Here is a 27,095-nt window from a genome sequence, read left to right on the forward strand (position 1 = left end):
GTTTGAGTCCTGGAACAGACTGCAGCCATCTTCCTTAATCAGAGTTACAATCTCTAGCTTGGTATCCTATTTTCTTTTAAAATGATATAAGTAAGTCTTCTGTTCTAAACCTGCATAATTTACATGGGCTCACATCATTAATATACATTCTTGCCTTTTCATATTGTCCTTGTTTTTGTCTCCATTTTGTACAATCCTATTCACTAATTTTTTTTCTTGCTTACTCACCACACTCTCTTCCAATATACGTCCCTGACTATATGTCCATTTAATAAGACTTAGCTGTTTTTTTTTTTTTTGAGCCCAGGGGGGCACTCAATCACTGAGCCATGTCCCCTGTCCTATTTTGTATTTTATTTAGAGACAGGGTCTCACTGAGTTGTTTAGCACCTCACTGTTGCTGAGGCTGGCTTTGAACTCATAATCTTCTTGCCTCAGCCTCCCGAACCCCTGGGATTACAGGCATGTGCCACCGTGCCTGGTTAATAAGCCTTAACTTTGAATTTGCATTTCCACATCTCTTCCTATTATAAAATAAGCATAAATATAGCTATTATCAACTTGCCACTTATGGAATATCTTCTATCAAGCAAGTTCCCCAACTGTATTATTTATTTCATCTTCTCAAACACCCTATGGAATCGCTGTGACTTTGGCTACACCATTTAACTTTTCTGTTCCTTATTTTCCTCCACTATGAAATAGACACATGGATATCAGAGCTGAAACTAGAAGCCTGGTTTATATTTCTCTAAACTTGTGATCTTTCTACCAAAATGGCTGATGCCCCCCATGGGTGCTGGGTTCTATGTTGCACAGTCTTTCTTCAAATGAGTCAGCTGCCTTAAGATCTCTGATAAAATGGTTTTTCAATGACTCATTCAGGCTGCCTGGGTACCTTCCCTCAGCAACCTGTGTGCCTCTGTGAAGGAAGCACCCAGAAGAGACAGAGAAGAGAGGGAAAGAAGTCCAAAGAAAATCGGCAGTCAAAGCAAGACACATCCTGCATAAACATGTTTAACAAATAGACCCTTCTTTCCATGTTTCCCCTCAAGGAATCATTGAGAAAATACTACAGTAAAAAGGGGGGGGGGCAGTATGAAACATAGAAATGCATGGATGATGTCATGCCTGGGAAAATATCTGGCTCTATCTCTGGACTCTCTCCCATACTTAAAATAATTATAATCTGGATTTCACAGAGAACTCCTAAAATTTCCAGAAAAGGAACAGCTGCAAATGTCCATATCTAAAGAACTTGGATAGGATTAACTTCCCCTCAGGTTCTCAGCATTCTGTGGTAAGAAATAATTCATTTTTTCTCCTATTACATTACAGTGCAGACAATAATTTGTAGAATATAATGGGAAGCTTAGCATGGTAGGGGGCAAGGTCAGATGCAAATCCAACAGGTTACCTGCCGCCTGCTCTCCAATTGCATCTTGAGAGGAAATGGGTTCATCCGGGACTTCTGGGAAGCTATGTTCTTCATGACTTACACACAGAGAAAATTAGAGAGGCAATTTTTCTGATGGGTGAGAAAATAGCAGCTGAAAGGAGAATATATGCTCAGAGGTGGACTGAGCTTTAATTTGGGGTTGTTGTTAGTAAGGGTATTGTAGTTCGTAGGCCAACCTGGAAGACTAGAGATCATGGGACTGGATTATGGGTTTATTCAAAGTAAATTAAAAAGCTCCAAGTTCTTGAGGAGCCAAATCCAGTACTTATTTAGTGGTTGAGAGGAATCCCTTTTAAAATCTATGTTCCTGGAAGAATTGAGAAACCCAAATCCTTAGGTTTTTATGAGAACAACAGACCAAGACAAATCATTTTAGTTGAATGGATAAAGGAGAAAAATATCTTCCTCAATACAGAAGGAGAAGAGCCTTTTGAAGTTAAAAGGATGAGAAAGAAATACAAAATGACCAAAGAGGGCAGGACACACACACACACACACACACACACACACACAGTAAGACTCCAGAAGTGAACGAAATGAAGAGAAGGTGAACCTTCACATAGCCAGAAGAGGAGCTCTAGAGCAGATATCACACAATCTTTGTGAATACAATCTTAGCACAGGATCAATGTTTGAATCAAAGTTGTAGTTTTTATAAAAGGTGTCATTGGACTCCCACGACACTCAAAAATGAAAGAAGTCAAGTAAGTTCTAAGTGGGCTTCTTGTCCATGTGTCAATCAGCTACTTGCTTTTTTCTCATAATGTCTTGGGCATGCTTTCATGCCTATGCACATAGATTTCTCTAACTAATCATAAATGCTGCCGAGTATTTTACAGTATGAGCAGTTCGGTCCTGTGTTGATTTGGTGAAACTACAGTTAGGGCCACCAGTGTGTGACTGAGAAATGGAGAACCAGAAAGCTGAAGACTCCCCAGAAGAGGTGGTGCTCCCAGACCCTGCTCCCCAGAACCCCTCAGAGCTGCTGTGATGGTGGAACTAGCAGTGGGGCGACCCAGACGGCAAGCAGAAGCTGAAAATGGTGGCTAGGGGACTTACCTGCTCCAGGTCCTCCAGTGACCTTTTGTTTTCTCCTGTTGGATCCTGGTAAGGCAAGACAAAGAGCTCGGCAGTGGTGGGTAAACCAGGCAGTACTGCCACCAGGATGTGCTGGCTTGGAATTCCTGTGGCCTGAGAAAGAGAGGCTCAGGTGAGTCCTGCAGAAAATGGTGAAAAGGAACCAGGTATTCAGCTGGGGTGTGGGTTGAGGCAGAAGATACAGGGAAGTGTGTGGGGGACATGAAGGCAGAGGCCTGGGTGCTCCTGGCAGGAAGGCACAGGAGAGGCACCCCTGGATCACAAGTGCAGACTCCAGAGAGATCCACAGAGGTTTCTTCCCAGCTCTGTCACTGTGAGACTCACCCATCACTTATCTTCTCACTGCCTACATTTCCTTAAATAGAAAACAGGGACCCTCACTTACTAACTTCTTTATCTGCACCCCCAGGCCATCATTCCTGCTAACCCAGCTTCTTCCTTCGTCACCCAAGTGGAGATACTCTTCAAATCCACCAGTCATATTCTAATTATCAACCCAACTAGGACAGCCCTCAGGGGCTCCTGTTCACTTCTGTCCAGTACCAGAAGCTGATGGCCAGTCGTACTCCATGAAGCACTCTGAGCCCTTCACTTGCTGTGCTCACGCTTCTCTTAAAATTAGAGATATTACTCAATTTCCTCTTTGCCTTTTTCTAGCTTTCCCTTAGGCTTATATCCCAGGGTGTCCCCCAATCCCTCTCTCTGCACAGTTCTAGGATCAGCAGTCATAATCCCACCTTCTCTCTTCATGGTCAGTCAGAACACACTGCTTGGCTCTTTCCCTAGGACTTCCAACAAATGTATCAAAAAAAGAACTTGCCATTCCACCCCCCGCCATTTTCATTCTCTTTAAGGTGACAGGAAGTAGGCCCTTCCCAGATTCTCTAGCCCGAAGCCTTTCACTCACCTCCTGTATTAGACCCTCCTGACTCTGTTACAAGCAATCATCCTATGAGACCCTGAAAAGTCTTCTTCCACACTAATGCTCCTATTGGTTCCTTCTTACTTAAACATCCACCACTGAAATCCCAACTCAATCTTTATGTGCACCCCATCAAGTTTTACCTGTGTTTCTCTGTGTGCCTGCCACCTCCCTCGGGATGTCTTTTCTCTCTGTTTGCAGATAGAACTCTGCTTACCTTTCATGAGTCATTTACAAATCCACACATTTCAGTACCTCGGTCCCTAGTTTCTCAAGTAGGTGACTGTCTTGGAGCTACCTTTTTTGAAGTAGTCACAAATTTTCTAGGCATTTGATTCCTTATTGTGTGCCTGGAATTTTGCTAAGTGACCTATAGATATTGTTTTATACAAAATAAATAAATAAATAATAAAGCAAGCAAGTATAGTTCCACCTTACTTGGATGGTAAAAAAAAAAAAATCACATCACAGGTTGGTGCCTCAGGATGCTCACTCTGAGTTTAGTGTTCAGGGAACTTAGTAAGAAGAGCTTGAGAATAACACCTATGGGGTAGGGAAGGTTAGCAGGCGTGGACAGGGGAGGAACTGAGCAGCCATGTAGGTCCAGTGACAGCCTCAAAGGACCTGTGGGGAGACAGGCTGGCCTTCAGAGTTTTTGTAGGTTGGGCTGAGATAGCCAGGACTTTGTGTGTACAACCATACCTGTGCATCACTCGACTGGAGCTACCCTGTGAGATGACATGATGCAGGACAAGGCAGGTAAAGCCTCTGCCCACCGCTCCCTAGCAGCTAAGACAAGTCTCTCCTGAACCAGGATCTAGGTATGTGTCCTTATCTCCACCCCAGGATCTAGGTATGTGTCCTTATCTCCACCCTGAGGGCAGGTGAAATAGTGGCTTTTAGGAAGAGGCTGTGATGCTTATGAAGCTGCATTTCACGGTGAAGCCTGTGACGGTAACCTGAACTCTAGGCCTCCTTTCTTCTGACACACACACAAACCAGCTCCCATTACAGCTGAGCACATGCTGTTTAATGCCCCTATTAGATTGTAAACTCAGAGATTAAATTAAATCATCCTCATTATAACAAAAATGCTTCCTGAATGACATTTAATTAAAGATTTCATCATGATATGTCAATAGCAAAAGCCAATTTGATGAGGAATGGACCACTAATTTTATACCAAATTCTGTCACATAAATGAATAGGAAGAAAACTGCCAATAAACCGACTCTAAGTTGTACATTTTATAGGGATTCTTAGGGCACACTTGGCAATGTGTCCCTTAAGACTTAGGAAAGTAGCCAAGTGTAATTGCTGATCTCAAAGACAGGGTTCCAGGGGACCACAGGCTGGATCAGCTGCCTACTGGGATGGAGTAACTGGAGAGTTTTGGGTACTAGAAGATATTACCACCACCCCCCCACCCTGTCCTGAAGGATGCTGAGCAACACATTTATTCTTGTTTAGCTGATTATAATATGCAGCAGCCTTAGGAATACTGATGAGCAGTGGTTTCTGGCCTACTGGACAGCTGGTGGGAAGGAGGCGGCCCAGGGCATCTGACCTCTAGATAATGTGAAGAGAAATCATCCCAGAAGGCTAATCACTGCTGAGTTGGTGCCTGAGCTGGTGCCCACAATCACCTAGTGGGTTTGGATTGTTGCCTGGGATTCTTAGGTCCCTAGGGGATCCCATGTCCCTAGAAGGTTGCAGAGTTAACCAGGTGGGCTGTGGGTTCATGGAAAGTTGTAAGTCATCTCACTTGAAGAGCAGGAGAAAGAAACCAATTGTCACTCCAGGGACAGATGGCTCCAAAGGCAGAAAGTCCTTAGTCTAGTAGCTGCTCTTCCTGGTGGCCATAGTGTTGAAGCTTCAGTAATGGCATGCCTGGTGAAGCCATGGAGACAGAGCTGGACTGCAATTACCAGGAGACACATGAAGATCCCCCTTCTCTACCCCAGTATGGCTTCCCTCCCTGTTTCTCCTTGAAGAAAGACAATAGACAGCAGTACTGTGGAACAGTAGGAAACCACAAAATGGAGATTCTAGCCTTGAAGGTCTGAGCCTGAATTTGTAGCGGCATGACCTTGGGCAAGTTCCTGGATGCCTCTTATACCTGTAAAAGGAGTACAGGCTTCATACCAATGCCATAGGCTTATCCTTGGTATTTAACATTAAACAGTATGAAGCACTGACGGGAGGGTCTAGAATATTTTAAGTGCTAAACAAATGTCAATAAAGGTCATGGTGTGAGGACTGGAATGCTGAGAGGCTGATTTGGGATCTCTTTTCTGACCAGGGTTCTCTGAATGTCTTATTATATCACGATTTTCCATCAGTGATGACATGTGTTGGGAGCAGGATATACAGAAACTTAAACTGATTTTCTGTGTGGGTTCAGAACCTCAGGAAAAGACAGCTCGTGCCTACTGTCCTGGGTTTGTGCACCTAGTCCAAGCAGCTATCCCACTGTGCTCACTCCTGCCAGTGGAGTAGGTCGGGGAAGATGGTATCCCCACAAAGGGTGTCTTACCCACTCTTTAGGAACATCTGCTCAGGGAGGGATAAAGTGTACCCTCTTGGATGCTCCTAGAAAAACCTCAGGAGATCATGTTGCATTACAAAACCCTAGACACTGGACTCAGGCCCTTCATTTCAATTCTGAAGCTTTGTCACCTATTGGCTGTGAGAGTTTATGAAAGTCTTCTAACTTCTCTGAACCTCAGTTGCCTCATCTATGAGAAGAAAATAGTAATAGCTTCCCCTCGATACTGGTACAGGAGGGAAATGTCTTTAAGAGAAGCAGGACATGTGACCCACCATCAGGTATGAGTCCTCACTGCACACAGTGTGGGGCTGGCACCCAGGCTGCTCTTAGTAATTACACCTGCCCACAAGGACACTTGAGCACGTGCCCCTCCATTATTGTGCACAGGGGCTCATCTTACACTAAAGGCCTCATCATGAACTCTGAGCAGAATCAACTCTGTGAGGGACAAGCACCTCATGACTGTCACGGTTGCTCTTTACCCTGGTGCCTGCCACAGGCCTGCATGTGAGGGCTTAGCACCGATGACACCACACCTCGGAACTAGCTTCCTGTGGCTCCTTCTCTTTCCTGTCCCTTCTTAGATGTTCTTCCATAAAGTTCTCCAAGGACAGAGAGAAAATGTGTGCAAATGAGAGAAGAACTCTTGGCACTCACTTCCACCAGGGACTTTTTGATGACTCTGCTGATGTCTCTCCTCCACTCAGGAATGTCCGGGTTGTAGTCATCCAGGTTTGGAGAAAAGGACAAGCGAAGAGAACGGAATTCCTCTGGGGATACAACAGCAGGTGGATTACTGGAAGTCAGGTACTTTAGTCAAGCAGCATAAACTTTGTATTTGATGCAAAGCCCTCATGGAGGCTCCTCTCCTTTCACACTCACCAGAGAAAGAAAATTTTCTATCCCTGTCCCTGGTATCTCATTAGTTCCTTACTTTATAAACCGAATTCTAGGACTCTGGATCACGCCTAGCTCTGTAGACTCTATTATCCCTAGTTCCAGACTTTGCCTTCCTAGATACTAACTGACCTTAAGGCTCTAAATACATGATATACTTATGACCCCAGGGCCTTTGCCTGTCCTCTTCCTCCACTTGGAATGCCCATTCACCCCAATGTCTTTCCACAAAGCTTCAAGCTCTAGTTTAAGCTTTCCCAACTGACCTTTCTACCAAACCCCAAACATTTTAATTTTTTAATGAAACTACTATGTTTTTCACATACTTTTATCATATCATTGTATAACAATAGTTATATAATTATATACTTTTATTTATTATAGTTACTTTATCTTTTGTCTGCAAAGAAGTTTCATTGAAAGGAATTTTAAGCTCCTTATGTTGAGGACTGTGTTCGCTTTTTGTGTAACCCCTGAATTAGGCCTGGGTTCATCTGCATCCTCCAGGAAATGAGTTGGGGATTAAACAAGCAAAGATTTTTATGAACAGAATCATCTTTGGGAGAAAACGAGGAGGGACCCAGGGGAGGCATGGAGTGCCATCAGCTCACAGGCATGCAGGGCTGTGAAAGAGAGGAAGAGGGCTGGTGACTGCCCTGCAGCATGCAGAAGGCTCAGCAAGTACTGGGAGATGTTGAACCAAAGCTGACCTGCAAAGGAGTCCCCTGCGTCCCAGGAATGGGCCAGCCTCGGTACCCCTGAAACCCCCATCACTAGCTGGGACCCATCCCTAGAAGCAGCAGCCAGGCCCATGACAGCGAGGAATTCTGGAGCACAGCATCCAGGGCTTGTCAGTTTTGCTTCCCAGAGTTGGAAGTTTCTAGGGTGCATTTTTATGGCTTCTATATCTTAACACAGGACAGTGTTTGCCAAAGGGCACACTCAGGTAAGCTCTCCCCTACAACCTGTGAGTGACTCCACAGTGAAGTTTAGAGTCTTACCAAGCCTTCCTGTTCCCCACACCCTGGTGTAGACTTACTCTCCTACCCCAGCTCACCTCTGCCTCTCCATATCACAGCATGTAGCTCTTCTCATTATTTAGTCTGCTAGCAGACTTTCTGACCAACTGACCTCAGGCAGCCTCCTGTTCACCAGCCCCAGGTACCCTCCATCTCTGGATCCTGTTTGTCTTCTTTATACCTAATATTATTTAATTTGTCTTCATTACATGTACCCCTAACTGGAATGTAAAATGATTAAGAGCAGGGACTATGTTCTTGGCTGTGAGAGAGTGCTAGAACATAGTAGGTTTTCAATTATTATCTCTGGGACATTTAATTAGTAAATGTCTATTGAATAAATAAATGATTAAATTATAGCGAAGGCTCTCTGTTATTTCTATGTTTACTTCTTCAGTACACAGTCTTTATTTTAAGCATGTCCTTGGGTTTCAGTAGGGGCTAAGCGATGTCACTGGTATCAATTATAAATTCAGGAGACATAAAATCCCCCTCGTGCACTTCCTAATGATGCTGATGGGTTATCAAACACATGCTTTGAAGACGCTTACATTATAAGATGTGAATTTATGGCAGTAACCTGATTCCAAAGACATATTTTTCAAAGCTTGACTATTTTATGAGTCACTGGTCACCTAGGCGAATATCACTGATTCAGTTCTGATGGAAAATAACGAAATGCATGTTAATTAGCAGCGTGGTAAACCGTGGCACTGAGGATGCACCCACTGAGTCATAACTTTGCAGCTCTGATGGTATAAATTTATGTCACTCTCATTTTCTCTGCACCTCTCACCAAGCTCTAGAGAGTTATCTACATGGGACAGTATTCACCTTAGTGAAAGGACATGGATGATACAGCTGCCTCCATGATGACGGCTGAGAAGTGGTGATGGTGTGGCTGAATTTATTCAATTAACAGGGGCTGCCTGTGGGAGGACTTCAAGCAAACTCCAGAAATATAGCTCTTTTGCAGGTGCTGAAAGAGCATTTGCATGTTTTATTTAAAGGCAAACCCATACCCTGGAGCAAATTAATGGAAATAATGCAGGAGCAAATTAATGGAAATAATGCAAACTAGATTTTCTTTCTTTCATTCTATTGGGGGTTACTCCAGGTAGCCAAATTTTGTTTTATTGTGTATTTATGGTGCTGGGGATTGAACCCAGGGCCTCCTGTATGCTATGCATGTTGGCCAAGCATCTGCTACTGGGCTGCATCTCCAGCCCCTCCATCCACTTCTCTGTGGAATGCCTTCTTCCTCTGACCATAACGGTATCCTCTTCCCTTTGACTAAGCTTTAGACAGGTGTCTAACGGGAGGCCCCGACCTCCCTTTCCTTGAGCATTTACTCTAAATAACTTGCAGCTGTAATTTCTTTCTCTACCCCACTGAGATGCTAAAGATTCTAATCTGCTACAACTCAGGAAAGGGTTCATTATCATCAAGAAATAAAGGTTTCCCTGTCTCCTTGATTATGAGGGAGGATGGGAAACTAACTTCCCTCAAAGGGTCATTCATTCAAGCAGATGACTAATCACACTGATAACTCCGTGTACTCCTCAATATTCTCCAGTATTTTCCTATTAGCTAATCCCAGCATGTTGGGATCTTCTGCCTTTTGTTTCAGTGGAGTTCAATCCTGCCTGTTTAATTCTGTCTGGTGTGATTCTTCCTTAATAAGTCACACTTGTCATTAAAAATTCCAAATCATGTGTAGGACACCTTGGATAACTCATTTGATTGAAGATGAGTTAAGGATGGTTGGTGGCTCAGGAATTTGGTTAAAGGAGGGGGAGACCACTTCCTCTGCTGAAATCTTTAATGAAGAGAGAGAGAATGCATTTTATGTAAAGTGAGTCACCCTTGGATGATTCCTTTAAGGAGACTGCAGAAAGAGGAAGAAGAACAGCAGTGGGGTAGAAGGTACACAGAAACTTGCCCTCTGGGTTCAGAATTCTTAGGCTGTTTATTCATTACACTTATCTCATGTTTGCTTATCTGTAAAACAGTGATGATTACAGTTTTTTTTTCTTGTCTGTTCAAAGGATTCAAGAAAACAGTCCATATACATCAAGTGCTTAGAACAGATACAGGTGGTAAGTGCTTCATCAATGTTAGTTATTATCACCTTCACCTTGACCATTGCTGGATCATTAAATAGCAGAAATGACTTTAAACCAGTAATCATCCATATTTGGGGCTCAAGTTCCTATCTGTAAAATGACACCTGATAAGAAAAGGCCAAAACCCCTCCAGATTTAAGGTTTTTGTTGTGATTCTAAAGAGGAGGCTACCCATACACTTAACCAAGAGGACATCTGTCAGGCTAATGGCTGAGCGCCATTAGTGCAGCCTGTGACATCCAGAAGGGGCAGAGAGAGGAAAAAGAGCATCCGATGGAAAAGAAACCAAAGTCAGTCCATCAGGGTGATTTCAGACCATGGGCCCTGGGACTAGGTGGTCTGGGTTGGAAGTCCAACTCTACCTCTTACTAAGTGGGGCAAGTTATGTACCCCCAGGAGAAAAGCACTAATAATATCACCTGCCTGGTAGTAGGCTTGATACGAAGAAGATTAAATGCATTTCCTGGGACCAAGAAAAGAGGTGGGGGAGGAAAGAGAAGCAAAAGTTCTCCCCACTGCACACAGCCACTCTCTGGCCACCTGGCAGAGAGGCCGTACTCACTGATGGGGCCTAGTTAGGAAACTCTCAGCCCTTGTTTACTTCCTGCTACTGTCTGGACTGATCAAGTCTCTTCAGGAGGAAGGGAGAGAAGAAAAATCATGAAATCTAATCCCCGGCCGGCCATGCATGGAATAGTGTTCTTGGCCCTTGGGTCCTCAGACATGCTTCAAGTGGCCTACAAATGATTTTCAGGTTTTGAACATCAAACTGGCAAGATGAGAACTGAAAAACAAAACCTGACTCTCCACAGAAAGAAGTCCCAAATTATCTCATCAGAATCAATTAATTTACAGAACTGGGGTCCTTGCTGCCCTTTCTCGGCCTTTCTTTCTTTCTTGTTCTCTCTTTTGGCACAGCACATACTTTCCTCACCTAATTTTAAATCCTCTTTTCCAACTATTCTGTGATGTATATGTACCCCTTCCATATTAATATTAAATGTTTGCCTTTTTACCCTCTCCTGATAACACCTGGTTCATATCCACCTGAACAGCTTTCTATGCAGAAAAAAAAAACTTACCAAAATGGTATCAATCTGGATATTGTTTTTATATCCCATTTCCAAGCAATGATCACACTTTTCCATTTCAGCACATTTTCATTCCATCTGATGCTTTGACCACATTCAATTTCCCACCTTGATCACAAAATTGTTCCGTACATCAGATTGTTCAATAGCCAGTCTACTGCTACGAGTGACATCCACTTATTATGACCCTTCCTTTGCTTTGCTTTTAGTCGAGCAGAGGGTTTTTTGTTTGTTCTGTTTTTTATATATTTTTTTAAATGCTGACTTTTGAAAGAGATTTTTAAAAGTAATTTGATAATGGAAGATTTCTCTTAAAGTTAAACTTTCAAAATATGCCGCGGCATTAGCTCTTTTCTTTTAGAACTGGTTTTAGCTATTCAAATGCAACCAGCATCTCAAGTGAAATGAACCGGCTTTACTCATAATGAAACCCAGCCTGCTCCACTTGAGGTGAGTGAGCCAACAGTCTAAGTGCTTCAGACCAACTTCAAGAACACAGAACAGGGCTGGAGATGTGGCTCAAGCAGTAACGTGCTCGCCTGGCATGCACAGGGCACTGGGTTCTGTCCTCAGCACCATATAAAAATAAAATAAAGATGCTGTGTCCACTGAAAACTGAAAATTAAACTAACTCTCTCTCTCTCTCTCTCTCTCTCTCTCTCTCTCTCTCTCTTAAAAAAAAAAAAGAAAAAAACACAGAACAAACTCCTTCTGGGTCCTGTGGCCACAGTTTTGTTGGTGAATCAAATTTCCCTAAAGGAGGAGACCAGAATCATCTCAGCTCTTTCTCAGTTGTCCAGGTGAAAGTCTAAGCCAGAAGGACTCCCAGTGCTATGGTACCAGACATCCTCACCTGAGCATGGGGGCAGGGACAGATCAGCAAAGACAGGCACTCACCATACACTGCGATGGTCTTTGTGTCCTGCAGGATGGCATTTCCGGCGGAGACCTGCACTGTGATGGTGTTCATTCCTTCTGAAGTAAATTTGAATGATATGCTTCCCTCCAAGGTGATCAAGGGCTATAATAAATGGGAAACAGAGCAAGCAGAAAGCTGCTTGGTTAAAGTTGAAATAGCAGTAAATCAGGTGGTCGATAACTCTGCAGGGGCTCTTCCTGGTACACTAGCATGGAACTTTCTATGTATGCATCCCCATCACCTGAAATGCAGGCCAGAGGGGAGGCTGTCTATTGCAACAAGGGCCCCAGGTGATTCTCCCATTTTGGGGGGATTGGACACCTCTCTCCTGGTATCATCCTGACTCTGGACTGGAAAATCAACAACAGGTCTTTCTTGTTGATGGGATACATGTCTCTCTTTTTTCACAATCTATTTTGATGAAGCACGTGTTTTAATCCAAGGACACTTTCAAATCAAACAAGAAAGGGGATCTCTTATTAATCCAAACTTAATAGCAGCCACAGAAAATCTATACGTTGCCAAACATTCACCTCTAGGGTCTACTATTAATATGAAATTCCAATGGAACACAGCAACAGTGGACACTTAAACTGGACAATAGATAGGGGTGGGAGGTGTGGTGGCTTCCTGTGAGAAGCGCCATCAACAGTTTCCTGGAAGTAGCTTCCGTGAAAATAAGTAGTTATGGGATTGTGGTTTCAGGACTCAAAAAAGAAAAAAAAAAAGTATTGGAGGAGTGCTACCTGTAACATAAGCAGATGCCAAGTTTCTAGAAGAAAAAATTATTAATCTGCTGACCTCCCATGACTCACTCCTCACAAATATTTCTTTCCCATCTTTTCTTAATTAGCTCTAAAATCAAAATTCATTTAATTCCCTGTATGGTGGAGGGCAGACTAAAGTCCAGCATAAGAATTATTTTTAATAGGGTCGGTTGAGAATTTTGTTTTATATTAAAATTAAGAAAAAAAAACAATAGAAGGCAGAGAAGAAAGTTGTTCAGTGCTTTCACAGTCTATACCAGCTTTCAGGCAAATAGCATTGATTTCTCCTTTCCCACTGTGGACAGTGGGCCCAATGGGCTACATTTGCATGCATGGCTTCAGAAGAAATCAAGGAGCTTCTTTTGTACTCTGTTGTGTCAGCAGTGGGGGCGAGAGCTTCTTTCTCTATCAGACTTGCAGCAGGTCTAGGTGCAAGAGAGCTCTCCTCCCTGCATGTGCACAGCTACGTCTCCAGTTAAAGCCAAAATTCAGTTTTCAAAGAAAATCACGTTTTTACTAAAATGAGGTGTATAGCATTGGAAGAGCAAAGCCACAGAGTGAATGTAACTCTTGGAAGATGATAGAGCGTCCCTGTCCAGGAAGGTTCATCTGAGTGCCCTTTGGGGAAGGGATGCTTTGGGCCTTAGTCCCACTACCTTACTGACATTTGGAAGTATTTAATCTTCTGATAATGGAATGAGTTCAAAACTGACAAAGACCATGCAGCCTGGAGGGCAGGAAAGAAAAATGAATAAAGGGAGCAGAAGGTCTGGGATTTTGCCTCTCTATGAAGCACCTAGAAGAGATTGGAGGAAGCTACTTCTGCTGTAGCAGCCTCACTCTTCTCATCTGCAAAAGGAAGGACTAAGAGTGAATGAAGGTTAAGGTCTCTACTCGTTTTAAAATTATTGCTGACTTTTGAGTACCAGGAATATTTACGGAAAACATAAAAGATGAAGCTGACCTAAAGAAAGGACCGTGTCTGATTTAGGATGCGAGGCCATTTGTGTGTGTGTGTGTGTGTGTGTGTGTACATGCATTTATGTGGCAGTGGGGAGGGGGTTGTAATGGATATGGGTTGCTTTTCCTGGATATGGGTTGCCTCTTTGTAATGAGATACTTAACACAGACCACCTGCTGGCCATGAAGCTAGGGCTCTCCCTGAACTCTTGCATTCATAAGCCATATTCCCTTCCATTTGGCTTTAGCCAGCATAAGCTGAGCCTCAGTCACTAGCCCTGTACGGAAGGCAGACTCACCTCCGTGTTGTTTCCATACCACCACACATAAGTGAGGGTACCCACTTGGCTGGGCCACAGCACCGCAGTTGCATTGACCTCCTTGTTCTTTGTGGTGACAAAGGGAAGAGATAGGTGCACATGCTCCAAGGGACCTAAAACACAAGACAAAGAGGGGCCATGGAGAGGGGAGAGCTTCCGCTGCTCTGCCTTCCCTGCTCTGAGAGAACACATATTTACTCAGAAGCCTCGCAAACATCACAGCCACCTTCCCTAAGGGAAGTGCCCGGTGCTCTCACCACTTTGGAGAACAGAAATATATTGCAAACAATGTCATTTTGTATTTACAGATCTTACTTCCAGGTCTATAACCTGAGTTACAGATGGTGAAAGTTAAAAAAATTTACAAGTAGTTTATGAAGTCCTTAAATGAACGGACAAGATTTCACAGGGAGATGCAAGGTCTTTCCAAGAGATTATAGCCTTGGTGATAAATGAATCATGGGGACCTGCCGAGAATCATGTTGGGGTGAGAAGTAGGCAAATCCCCAAATCATTCCACAAGTAATTTTTCTTTATTATTTTTGCATTTCAAAGGTGTGTGTAGGTGTGCCTGTGTGTGTGAGCATGTGAGTAGGAATCTGCCTGGTAAGCATGGAACACACTATATTTGGGGCTGAGTTAGGCCTGCCCAGGAAAGAGGCACACAGGAAGGGCTCTGTGCCAGTGCATTCCAGGCTTTGGAACATGCCCTTTGTTCTTGCCATCATTGATTGGGCAGATCTTTCCATTGCCACTCACACTTTTCCCCCGGCAGGCACACCTTTGCCCTCTGTAGGGCCTGTGTTTATACACCTTTCTCACGGCCCTGTCAGCCTTCAGGTTTCGGTTCCAGCATCACCTCCTCTGTGATGCTCTCCCTGTCATTGTGTCAATGACAAATAAGACACCTTGTTAGTGAGTCATGGTCATTCATTCAATCGATAGTTCTTAAGCACTTTACATGGTTTAGATATGGGGCACCCCCCAAAAGCTGATGTCTGGGACAATGCAAGAATTGTTCAGATGCAGAATGGTAGAATTGGGAGATGCAATCTGATCAGTGAATTAATCCACTGATATGGATTAACTGGACGGTAACTCTGAGCAGGTAGGGTATGCTTGGAGGAGGTAGGTCACTGGGGTGAGCCATTAGGGTTTATATTTTGTCCCTGAGGAGTCAAGATCTCTCTGAATCCTTGTTGCCAGATCCTGAACTACTTTCCTCTGTCATGATGTTCTGCCTCATCTTGGGCCAGAGCTATAGAGTCAGCCGTCTATGGACTGAGACCTCTGAAACTATGAGCCCCAAATAAACTTCCTCTCCTCAACACTGAACTTGCCAGGTCCTTTGGTCACAGTGATGAAAAAACTAACTAAACAGTACTTTTAGGTATTGAATATTATCTTAGGTCCCAGAGATATTTAGCACTTAATAAGCTTAGGTAATTTTAAGGGAAAAAAGTTATTGAAAACATAAAGCAGGGCTAATTTTGATGGAGTGGTTAAAGAAGCCTTCTCAGAAGAAATGATGTTTCAACAGTGGCCTGGATAGAGTGAAAGATTATATCAAGTGTCTGTTTGTGATGCTCCAGTATAAAGACCTTGAGGAGAAGATGGGCTTTCCATGTCAGCGGACCAGCAAGGATGCAAGAACAGCTAAGTGGAAAGATGGAGGGAAACGTGTAGCTGAGCAGGTCCATCAGGGTTCAAGGACACACAGCACATTGGCCTTGTAGGCTCTGAAGTACATATATATGGGCTTGTATAAGTTTATACTTGCATGTATATACATTATACCTCCATAAAAGTGTGACATTTTTCAGATTTGCCTGGCCTCTTGCCTTTACCTACTTTTCATGGGTATAAAATACCTGGGTTTTGCTGTCCAGAACCCTAACCATTAAGCATCTCTGTTCTGCACAGAGGGTGAAGTCTTCCCTAAAGGAGCCACAGAGTAAAATTCCACCCCATGGAAGTCCCCAGTTGATGGTTCCTCTCAAAGAGCTAAACAAATTGGTAGATGCTGCTCTAGCATATAGATGCCTGCCATGCACAAAAGGGACAGCAGGTGGCGCTGCATCACTCCATATGAATATTCCTGGCAAGATGGTTGAGAGAATTAGGAATTACTTGGGTGAATTGGGTTTCCCTCTCCTTTTCTTGTATTGCCTTCCCATGCTGCAGGAAACAGCTGATGTCTGTGAGACTGAACATTTTGTGTGTGTGTGTGTGTGTGTGTGTGTGTGCACATTGACTGCTGTGATCTCCCTCTAGCATTTATGTCCTGAAGACTTCTGAATATTTAATTAAATATTGCAAATATGTCATATTCTTACTTATCTGAAATTATTTTTAAAAAGACACTAGAGGAAGTAAAGGGGATTTGAACTATAAGGAAGATATTCCTAAATCAGACTTTTTCAAACTTCAGCATATATAAGAAGCATACTAATGTGTTCAAAGCACACTATGATACTACATTTCCTATTATCTTAATTTAGTAGGTTAGGGATAGAACCCAGAAAAAGAAAATTACTATTTAATTCTGAGCAGGTGGCTCATTCAACCACACTTAAAAAAAAAACAACTGTTCTGATTTGCCAGTCAATATAATGATGGCATGAATAGTTGCAAAGCCACATGTTTTTTCAAGCCATATGGATAACTTTACCCTAAGGTGGGGCCAGAGAGATATCTGCAAATTGCTCCTATGTAAGGGAGCAGTTAAGGAAATGGTTTGAGGAAGAACTAGAACATCTACCTCATCTTCTTTCACCTCCCATCCTGCAAGTTTGCAGAGTCTTCAATGTTTTGTTTTTTTTCTTGCAAGATGGTTGTGATAGGGCAGCTTTCTGAGCAAAAATCTGCATGCCCTCTAAATTCTCTGTCCCATCCAGCTGAAGGCAATGCTGACTGCAGCACGTGTCTCATTAGTTTGCAAAACAGCAGAGCACAGTGAATACTATCCCCAAGGAATTTCCAACTGTCAGCCTTCAACAAATTACCCAGGCGCTCTGTGAGAGCGGCTGGCCCATTCCTGCACGCATTAAAGCAGGAACATGGGCTCCATTTGTTTCTGATGACCTTTGCAAACCCATATTGAAAAACCTCTGATTTGGAATAAAATCACCTTTCTGCACTGGAGAGTAGAGAGAATGTGTATGTAAGACAAGAAATGGGTTTTCTGGAGTTGACCGATGGGGGAGTCAGTGGGACAGAGGCAGAGAGGAGGTTAGCAAGCTTTGTGGCTAGTTCTGTAGCTCAGAATCCACAAAGTCCAAATGCACATGCTACTTTAAGATAACGGAAAACCAAATGTTGTTAGTTGACAGGGTACTGCTTGATAGATCTTTTGAGAACAAGATGTGCTTCCATTTGATAGAGAAGAAAATCTAGGTTCAGTGAGACAGAGTAATATGACCAGCATTTGGACTTAAACAGCACATCAAACTCTGTCTAGTACTTTTAAAAACTTTTCCCTCACAAAGCCAACTCTGTCCTGCACTTAGGCACTAAAAATCACTTACTACACCTCCCAGGCATTAGAAGTTTGGGAGTGTGACTCAGGGCTACTCTTATTGTGACTTCCTTTTATTGTGAAACAGTGCCAAAATCAGAGAGCTTCTCCAATCTTTGTTTTCTCTACCTGAAAGGAAGGGCCTAAGTCATTTATTATGGTATAGATGTGAAAACAGACAAAATGAGTTTAAGGGCATAGTAAAGCACCCCAGAGCCTTTAGAAGAGGTGCTGAGCTAACGTGTCAGAACCTGTGGACCCTGCTGAGGTGTGGGTATTAGGTTAATATGAGCTACAAACAGCTTTAAATGTGATCCTGCTTTAACACAATCTGTATATAAGAGTGAATTCTCGTCCCCAAGGCCAGGCTCAGAAAGGGGTTCCATTAATATGAGGAGGTGGGCTTACCCAACAACTTCACCCAAGAGGAGTCTGAGAGATTAAAGTCAGAACACAAACATTCAATCACAAATCATCTCCTGCTATTTTACCTGATCAACCAGGTTGATGGAATGAAAAAAAATGCAGAGGAACAAAGAAACTCATTTCTTTTAGAAGCCTTGGGCTTTGGCAGGCCTTAATCTTGAGCAGAGGTCAACTATCTATTGTTTTCCTTCCCTGGATTTAGGAAATCAGGGAGGGTCCTTAGGGGAAGCAGTAGATCCCTCAAGGGATCTGATCATGTATAAAAATGAGAAAAAGTGCACAGAGGGACAGGGAGGTTGAGCCAGGGAGGACTCAATGGGAGGCCCTGAGAAGCTGAGATCAGAGCCACTCCTGAATTCTAGGTCCAGAGTTGTACATGACTGGAGTGAGGTGAATGCATAATAAATACATGAGAAGTGGACTGCAGCTCCATTTCCCAAGGAGGGTAGCTGTCTGGTAGAAATCCCCCCTCACAGAACAAGTTGTAGGAAATGATAAGCTACTAGAAAGGCCACCATTCTCAGCAAATGGACTGACATTTGTGACGCAAGTCATTTTTTGGTTACCAATAATCAACGTTTGTGGTGTACCTTCAGAGATTTTTACATTATTCTCATGATCATCCATCCCTTTTATTGCCCTCAACACTGATGGAAAGAGGGTATTGTGTCTTGGGCTATATGAGATGGAGGGGAACCTGGGCAATGCATCTTAAACCTGCATAGTTGTGTAGCAAGGAAGCTACTTCTAACCTAAACACTCATATTTCTTCAGGATGTCTGCCAAGGTAGGCAGGGAGAGAATTCCTGCTGATGGAGTTAGTTCCTGCAGCCCCAAGCCACCCTTCACACTGACTCCAACTTTAGTGATCAAGAACTGGAATTCCTGAGACTGGCAGGCCTGAGTCTGGGGCCTGGCTCTCTTAGGTAGTACATCAGCTACCTCAAACAATTCACTTTTAGCTCTGTGGTCCTTTGCAAAGCAGAGTTTCTCACTGCTTCTACTTCATAGGATTGTTTTGAGAAGTGTGGTAATACACATAAAGAGCTTTTAGTGCAAAGCCTATCTGGCATATAGAGGAAGAGCTTAATAAAGTGTAGCCAAAGTGGGGGAGACAGTTAGCAAAGTGGGAACCCTGCCTAACTCTGTTTAGACCCAAATAAGGGAGTGTGTGCTTCCTCAGAGAACCTCAGCCATGAGTATACAATAGGCAAAGATGGAGAAGAAGTAATATATTTGGAGTCTTCAGCAACCACACTGTCTCTTGGGCATCCCTAAATAGTCCTGTCCTTTCACATAGTTTTTATATTATTCTTATTATTTAAAGTCAGAGACCTAGATGTTACTTTCATTACTCCATTTTGCTCCCTGGGCAAGGTGCAGGGGAGAGGTATAGAGTATTGTCAGGCCTTAATACTCTTTCTCTGGGGACTTGAAATTTGAACTAAGCCTTAATATAAAGAAATTACTTTAATGTAAACTATTTTTCTAAGAACCAAAATGAGTCTGAGGACTGTGGGGGACAACTTCATGCATACGATATTTATGACACACAATATACCCAACATACTTTAGTTGTTATCTCATTACATCCAGCCAGGCCTTCTGATTCCTCAATGGGGAAAAGCTATAGCATGTCTTGGAACTCTTTCCTAGGGTAGTTTTCTTAACACTCATAACACTGTTTCCCTCCATATCACCTTCTCTGGAATACCAGACCATCCTTAGACAGTAGCCCAAAAATCATATTAAAAAGAAAAAAAAAAGGAGTGAAAATGTTAAAAGGATGATTTTTAGCAAGACATAACTTAGAAAACAGAAATAAGTGGGTAGGGGAGCAATTCCTTTGCCTGTGCTAGTTTGATTGAACTGTGCATTTCTTTGTTTCTGACCATTTGTAACCAAAGAGCTGGTGGTGGGGAGGCCACTCATGTCATGTTTCAACTGAGACATTCTGAAAATTGCCCAGGTTCAGGCCCACACGCAGGTGCTATATCTCTGGGGTACCTGGAAGAAATAATCTCACTGCAGTTACAATTTCAAGCAATTCAGATTCCAAGATGGCTCAGATTCCCCTCGTGGATTTTCTTCTTACTTTATCTCTACTTTGCCCTCTGACTCATTTCCTTTCCCCCCCTCTGCTAAAATGTAACTCCTGTGTTTCTTCTGGATAAGAAATGCGGGATCACATTTTAAAAGGACATGAATTTAAGCTATGTCATAAGCCAACAACAGTAATAACATACAAGTTACATGTAAGTACAGGACGGCGCTGTCAGACCCCAGACTGTTGTCCACCTGCACCGTCACTCGGAAAATGCCCACGTTCTGATAGACGTGTTTGATCCCATCTTCCATGGAGCTGAGATTGACGTAAGACACTGCAATGCCATCACCAAAGTCCACTTGGATGAGTGTCCGCTGGACATCACCCTGCAAAAGAGCCCAGAGTCAGTCAGCAGGAAGGGAGTCAGAGCTTGGCTGCACTTTCTAGGGGCCTGAGGCTTGTTTTGGTCTTGACTCCTCCAACAGCTGGGAACATCTGTCTGTTTTGATAGAATCCCTCTGACACTCCCTGGCAGACAGGAATTTGCTAAGACGGATACTCTCCAAACGTGAAGGACACCAACTACCAGAAATTTCAAGGCTTTGGAGATTAACAGTGTTTGATTATCAGGTTCAATTTGATATTCAATTACTCAAGAAGGCTTTGTTAACAGTCTTATCATCCACATCAATAAAGTTGCACCCAGGTGGCTTCCAAAATTCAGCCTACCTGTTGTGGTCACCAGGTACCTTCTGCGTCTCCTAAGTCATCCACTTTGTTTCTGGTTCCCTAACCATGTTGGAGGAAGGGTAGAGGACACCTAGCCTGACATCAGATAGGACACTGAATTCTCTTAAAATTCAGTATTTTGTATTAAGAAAATGGTCTCATTTTAGTCTTCACAGAATCTGAGTCTGAATAAAAGAACAGGGACAGTTCAAATACCTTGACAGATGAAGAATCTGAAGTCTACAAAGGTTTCATCATTCACTCAGGTTAACACAGCTAGTAACTGGTGGACCAGGATTCTGACCTGGTCCTCTGGATTTTGGTTCATCCATTTCAACATACCACTGTGAGTAAAGCATTGAAGCCCCTGAGGCTTGAATCCCACTGTGTTATTAACAAGCTAGATGACTTCATACATGGGGTCTATCATTCAGCCTGCTTTGGTCTCAGTTACCAAATCTATGAACTGGACACAATACTACCATACCATCTTAACTCAAAAGTTTCTTAAAAATATGTAGATATTTAGTAATCCATAAAATGTTACACAAAAATAAATGACTATAAAAACAACACAGCTGTAAAAGACCTGCAATACTTCTGCAAAGCTGGAGTGGGATTATATGAATCTAAATTTCCCATGAGCAGACAGAAGATAAAGTCTCTATTCCAAAACCTCAGACCTCTTTAGTTTCTCAAGAAGCAAAGTTGCTTAGACCAAATTGGCAAAACAACAAAAACTAAAAACTTCTTTCACTCAGTCCATCTTTATCAAACTATGTTTCATTCTTTTTGATAGTCTTTCCCATTTTCAGATAAAAAGAAACAGAAAAAAATACCTTTAAACTAGAAATGTCTTTTTGATTAAGTAAGGTTTATATGGTATCATATTTTTTGAAAAGGCCAAATTTAAAAGCTGATGGTTAAAGGATTATTTCACAGCCAAAGGAAAAGCAGTTCAAATCCTATGAATCTGTGTGACCTACTCCTCTGATCTATGCCTAGCCGAGCATTGTCAAGGGGCACACAGCAGCTAACGCTCATTGAGAACCTAGTACAGCTCTCAGGAAATACACAGGCCAAAGTCCTCCCCTGGGGTGGAAAAAGAAACCCGACTCAAAACTATAAAGCAAACACCCACAAGCTCAGGCATTGTGGAATTACTTGAATTCCCTTCGTTAATAAATATAAATGTCAACTCTTCTTGCTAACTTGTCCTTCACTTGGGCAACCAGAGTGGACTGATGAATCCATCTTTCTGTTGCTGGTGAGTTTCCATTTCCAGGTCTTCTGGGTTTTTGACAGAGTGATTGGGAAGCCAACCCTACGTGTGTGCTGGGGGCGGGGGGGGAGGACCACTTTTTTGAAACCAGGTTCTGGGGTAAATATCAGAGTAGACGGGGTTCTCCAGGGCATGTGACAAGCAGTGGAGTGGGAGAGGGAGAGAGATAAGCTTTGTGGGGACAAAGAAGGCATCAGACAGAGGCCATCGCTTACAAGAGGACGGAGGGGAGATTCCCACCTATAGCCAACCCTGCTTCATTCTCCCCTGAGAGAGAGACAAAGAGATAGTGAAGGAGAGAGAAGCCACCCACAGAACCGGAAAGAGTAAAATGTCAGCCAACATCATTTCAGTCTACATTGCTGTTAATGTTCTGTTTGGTATTCATTGTTTTCCTTTAGTTGGCCTTGACTTAGACATCTTGTCAGTTACATAAAACCCCTCCACGTTCTATCTGTCTGGATTTCATGTGGTCCTTTGGCTTGATAACATTCTGACATCTCGATTTATGATAAAGTTCTCTGTACATACAGTTGGTGAAAGAAGGGAGTTACTCAATGTTTACATGAATGCAGCAATAAGCATCTCTAATGGAAAATGTTTTAAATATACCACCCAAGACCACAGCAGAATCAGGTTTTTAGAAGATCCATTTACCTATCTAGATGTATGTACATATATCTAGATAGACATATATCTAACCTTAATATACATATATATCACCTAAACACACACACACATTTTGCAAGGAGGTAAATATTAACCAAATTCACAATACAAACATGGCCTGGGATTTCACGAGCTTCCACATCATTCGTGAGATAAATGCATTTTAAACAATCACACCAGTAACAAAAAGGCATGGAGGAGTGTCCCGGGGCATGGTGAGCTCATACAGTAAGGAGAGCTGGGAGGCTCATGGACTGGGAACTTCAAGGAAGTCTTCCCAGAGAAAATGATAACTGAGCTGAGAAAACCTGAAGGAAGAAAATAAATTAACCAAATGAAAAACTGAGTGAGAGAGTGGGAAGTGAGGGAGGTGGGGAGAAAGAGAGAAACCGATGTGGAAGGCTCTGTGGCAAGGGGAGATGGTACAGTGGAAACAGGTAAAGGAGACTAAAGGAAGAGACGACAAGGATGTCTTGTAAAATGAGGCTGGGGAGGAGACAGAGGTCTTTTGGGACTTGAGGGTCCAGTTTCTGAATTTGACCTTTCTTCTAAGAGCAATGGACAGCCATGAAAGTGTGCCAAGCAGGAGTTTGGGGTAAGATGCATGGTGATACATGATCTCTCCAGCTACCATGTGGAGGATGGAACGAAAGGGGTCCATGTATGCTGGGAAGCTAATGAGCAGGTAATTTGGGGTAGATGATGGCAGACTGAAAAGAAAAGCTGCCTCATGAAGTTACACGCATCTCTCTGAAAACTAACTCAAATAGTTTATTGGTGTCATAATCAGTTATTCCGAGCATTTAACAGCAGCATCTCTTATAGATTTTTTTTTGAATGTTGATGCCCAACTACTCCCAAGAACCATGTTTCATGGTTTCTGGGGAGGATGCTCAGTCTAGCTGCAGATCTAGAAGGTCCCCCATTGACATGGGGCTGTACTCAGGGTTGAGGCCCTCTGGTTCAGACTGTTGAATGGCAGGCCTTCTTGTGATTGGATTCATCCAAAGATGAATATGGTATAGCACAAAATGATGCTATTCTTATTAGATTTTAACGTGATGATAAAGTTTCTTCAGGATGCTCTAGGATTTGAAGTGCTAAAGGTGCATTAATAAAGCCGGGGATGGAAGGGCTAAACTCCTTGTTGGTGGAATACAGCACAATCACTCACAGAAGTTCTGGGATATGTGCAGTCAAGATCAGCTGCCTTCTCTAGGAAAATGAGTCACTGGCTGATACTACACTCATTTGCAAAATCCTAAGGGCTGGAATGTATTCTGCTAGTGTCTGGATTCTGATAATTATTTTTTTAATGCAGTTTGATTATTGTGCCTTTATAATGTGTTTGTTTATCAAAATGGTATTTTTTAATATATTATCTCATTTAGCCATTAAGATACCTGGGAGATTGAAAGGACAGATGGAATTTCTCTTTGATACAGTAGGAAACTGGGGCGGAAACATGTTAAATAAGATTCCTAGAGTCACACAGCTATTAAGAGCATTCTGGAGGGGTTTTAGACTGTCCATTTAGCACGGTTCTCACTGAGTTTCTTCAGGTGAGAGTTCCTAATAATACCTTTCAGGGTGAGAGCAAGGTGATAACAAAGATGAGGCTTCACTTTTCTTCTCTTGTTTGACTCTATTCACTGCTTTGACTGTTTTCCCCTCGGTCAACATTTTGACTTAGATACTTCTAACTAAAGAAGGGTTGGCATGAATTCCATACTCTTACCTTCTCTCTGGCCCCAGTGAAGCAGTATCATGCTCAATCCATAGAGAAGACAGAGAATATAAGACTCAGTTTCCATAATCCATGGTTGGGGAAGCTTTATGTATAATTGAGAGTTACTTGAATTTAATGAATGAATGCCATTGTTTCTGCACCTGAACCCAGGCCAGCAAACCCCTGGACTATCACAGAAAGTTCTTTACATCCACGGCCCTTTACAGTCACCTGCCCTAATATAGACGCAGAACTGAGAAGACTGGCTCAAATAAGTGCCTGGCAAAAGCAAAAATGCCACAAGAAATCCAGATGGGGATTCTCCAAAGGCATCACTGACTTCTGTAATAGAAAAACAAATGTCTCAATCAGCCACAATGAAGCCCAGATTAACCGAAGCAGTGAAAGGTGTGTGAACCTATCAGATTCTGTGACATAGACTCAGAGAAGAACGGGAAAATAAATGCCACAGTAACTCCACACGGAGGCCTCAGTCCAGAAGCAAGACACAGAGTCACAAGGAAGTGTCAGAGACCCGCTGCATGAAACCAAGCTCATTGTCAGAGCATGACAGTGCGCCTAACTCAGGCTTGGGTACCATTTTGTCTCTGAAGGAGCTTAAAGATCATCCAACAAAAACTGCATTGTAGAGACCGAGTTAGTACATCCCATTTCATTAAAAATAAACAAAAAATGTCACAGTGTATATACCATAAGTCTAAGTGGGTGGGTATGAGAACAGAGCAGGGTGTTAACAAATGTAACCATGCTGATTACTCTGGCTTGGGTGGCCTAAAGGGAGGGGCCGGAAGACAACAGGAGCTCTGAAAGACAGGGGAGAAATGTGGGGAAATGGTGATCCCATTAGATTTAAAAGGGGGATAGAAGCATTGCAAATCACAATATTTTATCTCCACTATTACCGTAAGTATTGAAATATTGATTAAATATATGGGACCTAAGCAGAATGTGACACTGATATTATATATGAAGATGAAATATAGTCAACATTAGTTTGGATGTCTGTTGTTATTTAAGTACTCTTGTGACCACAAATTGGGCCAAAATAAGATGGTCAAATGAGACAGACATCATTACCCTAGGTATATGTGTATGATTGCATGAATGATGTGACTCTACTTAGTGTACCACCAGACAAGTGAACAATTGGGCTCCATTGTGTACAATGAATTGAAGAGCATTCTGCTGTCATGGATAACTGATTAGAACAAATAAAAAATTTAAAAAAGGGAAAAAAAAGACCAAAATAAAAATCCTTACGCAGCACTGAGCATCCTAAAGAGAAATCACAGACCTCAGCCCTTTAGCCTACGGCAGGGGGCAAGTCACTCAGCATTACCTAGCCTACTACTCCAGGTAGGCAGACCCAGGTTAGCAAGATCTTGACAAGTGGGAAAGGAGAAAACTATGGAGCAACGTGCCCTGTGTAAGGTCCTTGCTTAGCATCTGGATGGCCATCTTAAGTGACAGCCGCCATTTTAAGAAAAATTTCACTTTCCCATCCAAGGGCATTTCTGAGAAAGGCTCAACACTCCCTCACAACAATCCCAAAACTTCACACACACACACACACACACACACACACACACACACACAATCAGGATCCACCTGGCTCTCTAATCCCTGAGACCGCCCCATAAATGTTCAGATCCCCAAGCCTGTTTTTCCTCTCTCCATCTATGGAGAGATGTGCCTTTATTTGTTGGCTCTGACAAATAAAATCTCATGTTATCTCTGCCTGGTCTCCATCTTTCATTTCTTGTTTACCTGTCTCCCCGTTCCTTGCTTTCTTTTTACCTTGGACTTCAAATAAAATGTTTCATTAGCCAGTTGAAGGAGCACTGGATAGAAGTTTTATCTACATTCCACTTATTCAATAGATTGAACTCATGTGACTCACACACAAAGTGGGGGTGCAAATTAGATTACTCTAGAACATACCTTGGTGGTCACTAGGAAGCAAAGAAAGGTTTCTTGAAAGTTTATTGTATAAGAAAAAATAGAAACTGCTTTCTGTGTATTATCTTATTTAATCTTCAACCTTGAAAGACTCAGGCCTGTTTAAATTTTCTTAGAATCATTAGACTGGTCCTTTTTAACTCCAAGTCTCACACTCCTACTCATTCACAGGACACTCATCCTGCTCTGCTGTGCTCATGTCTAGTTGGGTGCTAGAGTGGGCATTCATTCATACATGAAATCAGAGGGCTGACTGCTGAAGGTGTCCTCCAAAGGTCAAGAGCTAGAAAATTCATCCCCAGTGTAAGAGTGCTGAGAAGTGGGGCCTCTTGATAAAATATGAATGTGGGCCCCTTCTCTCTTATCAGTACACATGTTCTCTTGCCAACCTACCTACCACCATGGGATGATGCATGAGATGACCCTTGCCAGATGTAACTACCTTGACTATGAATTTCCCAGCTTCCAGACCTGTAACAAGTAAATCTCTGTTCTTTTTTTTTTTTAAAGAGAGAGTGAGAGAGGGAGAGAGGGAGAGAGGGGGAGAGAGAGAGAGAGAGAGAGAGAGAGAGAGAGAGAGAGAGAGA

The 27,095-nt window shown here is 42.7% G+C and overlaps 1 protein-coding gene across 4 annotated transcripts in view; it reads right to left on the reverse strand.

Annotated features, from left to right (window-relative positions):
- Sorcs1 (sortilin related VPS10 domain containing receptor 1) overlaps window positions 1–27,095 on the reverse strand; it is a 477,578-nt gene that overhangs the window by 26,851 nt on the left and 423,632 nt on the right. For all 4 annotated transcript variants that reach the window (XM_077798467.1, XM_077798468.1, XM_077798470.1 and 1 more), the window contains exons 19-23: window positions 20,319–20,505; window positions 14,109–14,242; window positions 12,061–12,184; window positions 6,688–6,800; window positions 2,519–2,650 (exon numbers count right to left, since the gene is read on the reverse strand). In XM_077798467.1, coding sequence (XP_077654593.1) covers window positions 2,519–2,650; window positions 6,688–6,800; window positions 12,061–12,184; window positions 14,109–14,242; window positions 20,319–20,505 — 690 coding nt within the window. The remainder of the gene's footprint in view (window positions 1–2,518; window positions 2,651–6,687; window positions 6,801–12,060; window positions 12,185–14,108; window positions 14,243–20,318; window positions 20,506–27,095) is intronic.

This window comes from Urocitellus parryii, chromosome 5, assembly GCF_045843805.1.
Source record: "Urocitellus parryii isolate mUroPar1 chromosome 5, mUroPar1.hap1, whole genome shotgun sequence".
Taxonomy (NCBI): domain Eukaryota; kingdom Metazoa; phylum Chordata; class Mammalia; order Rodentia; family Sciuridae; genus Urocitellus; species Urocitellus parryii.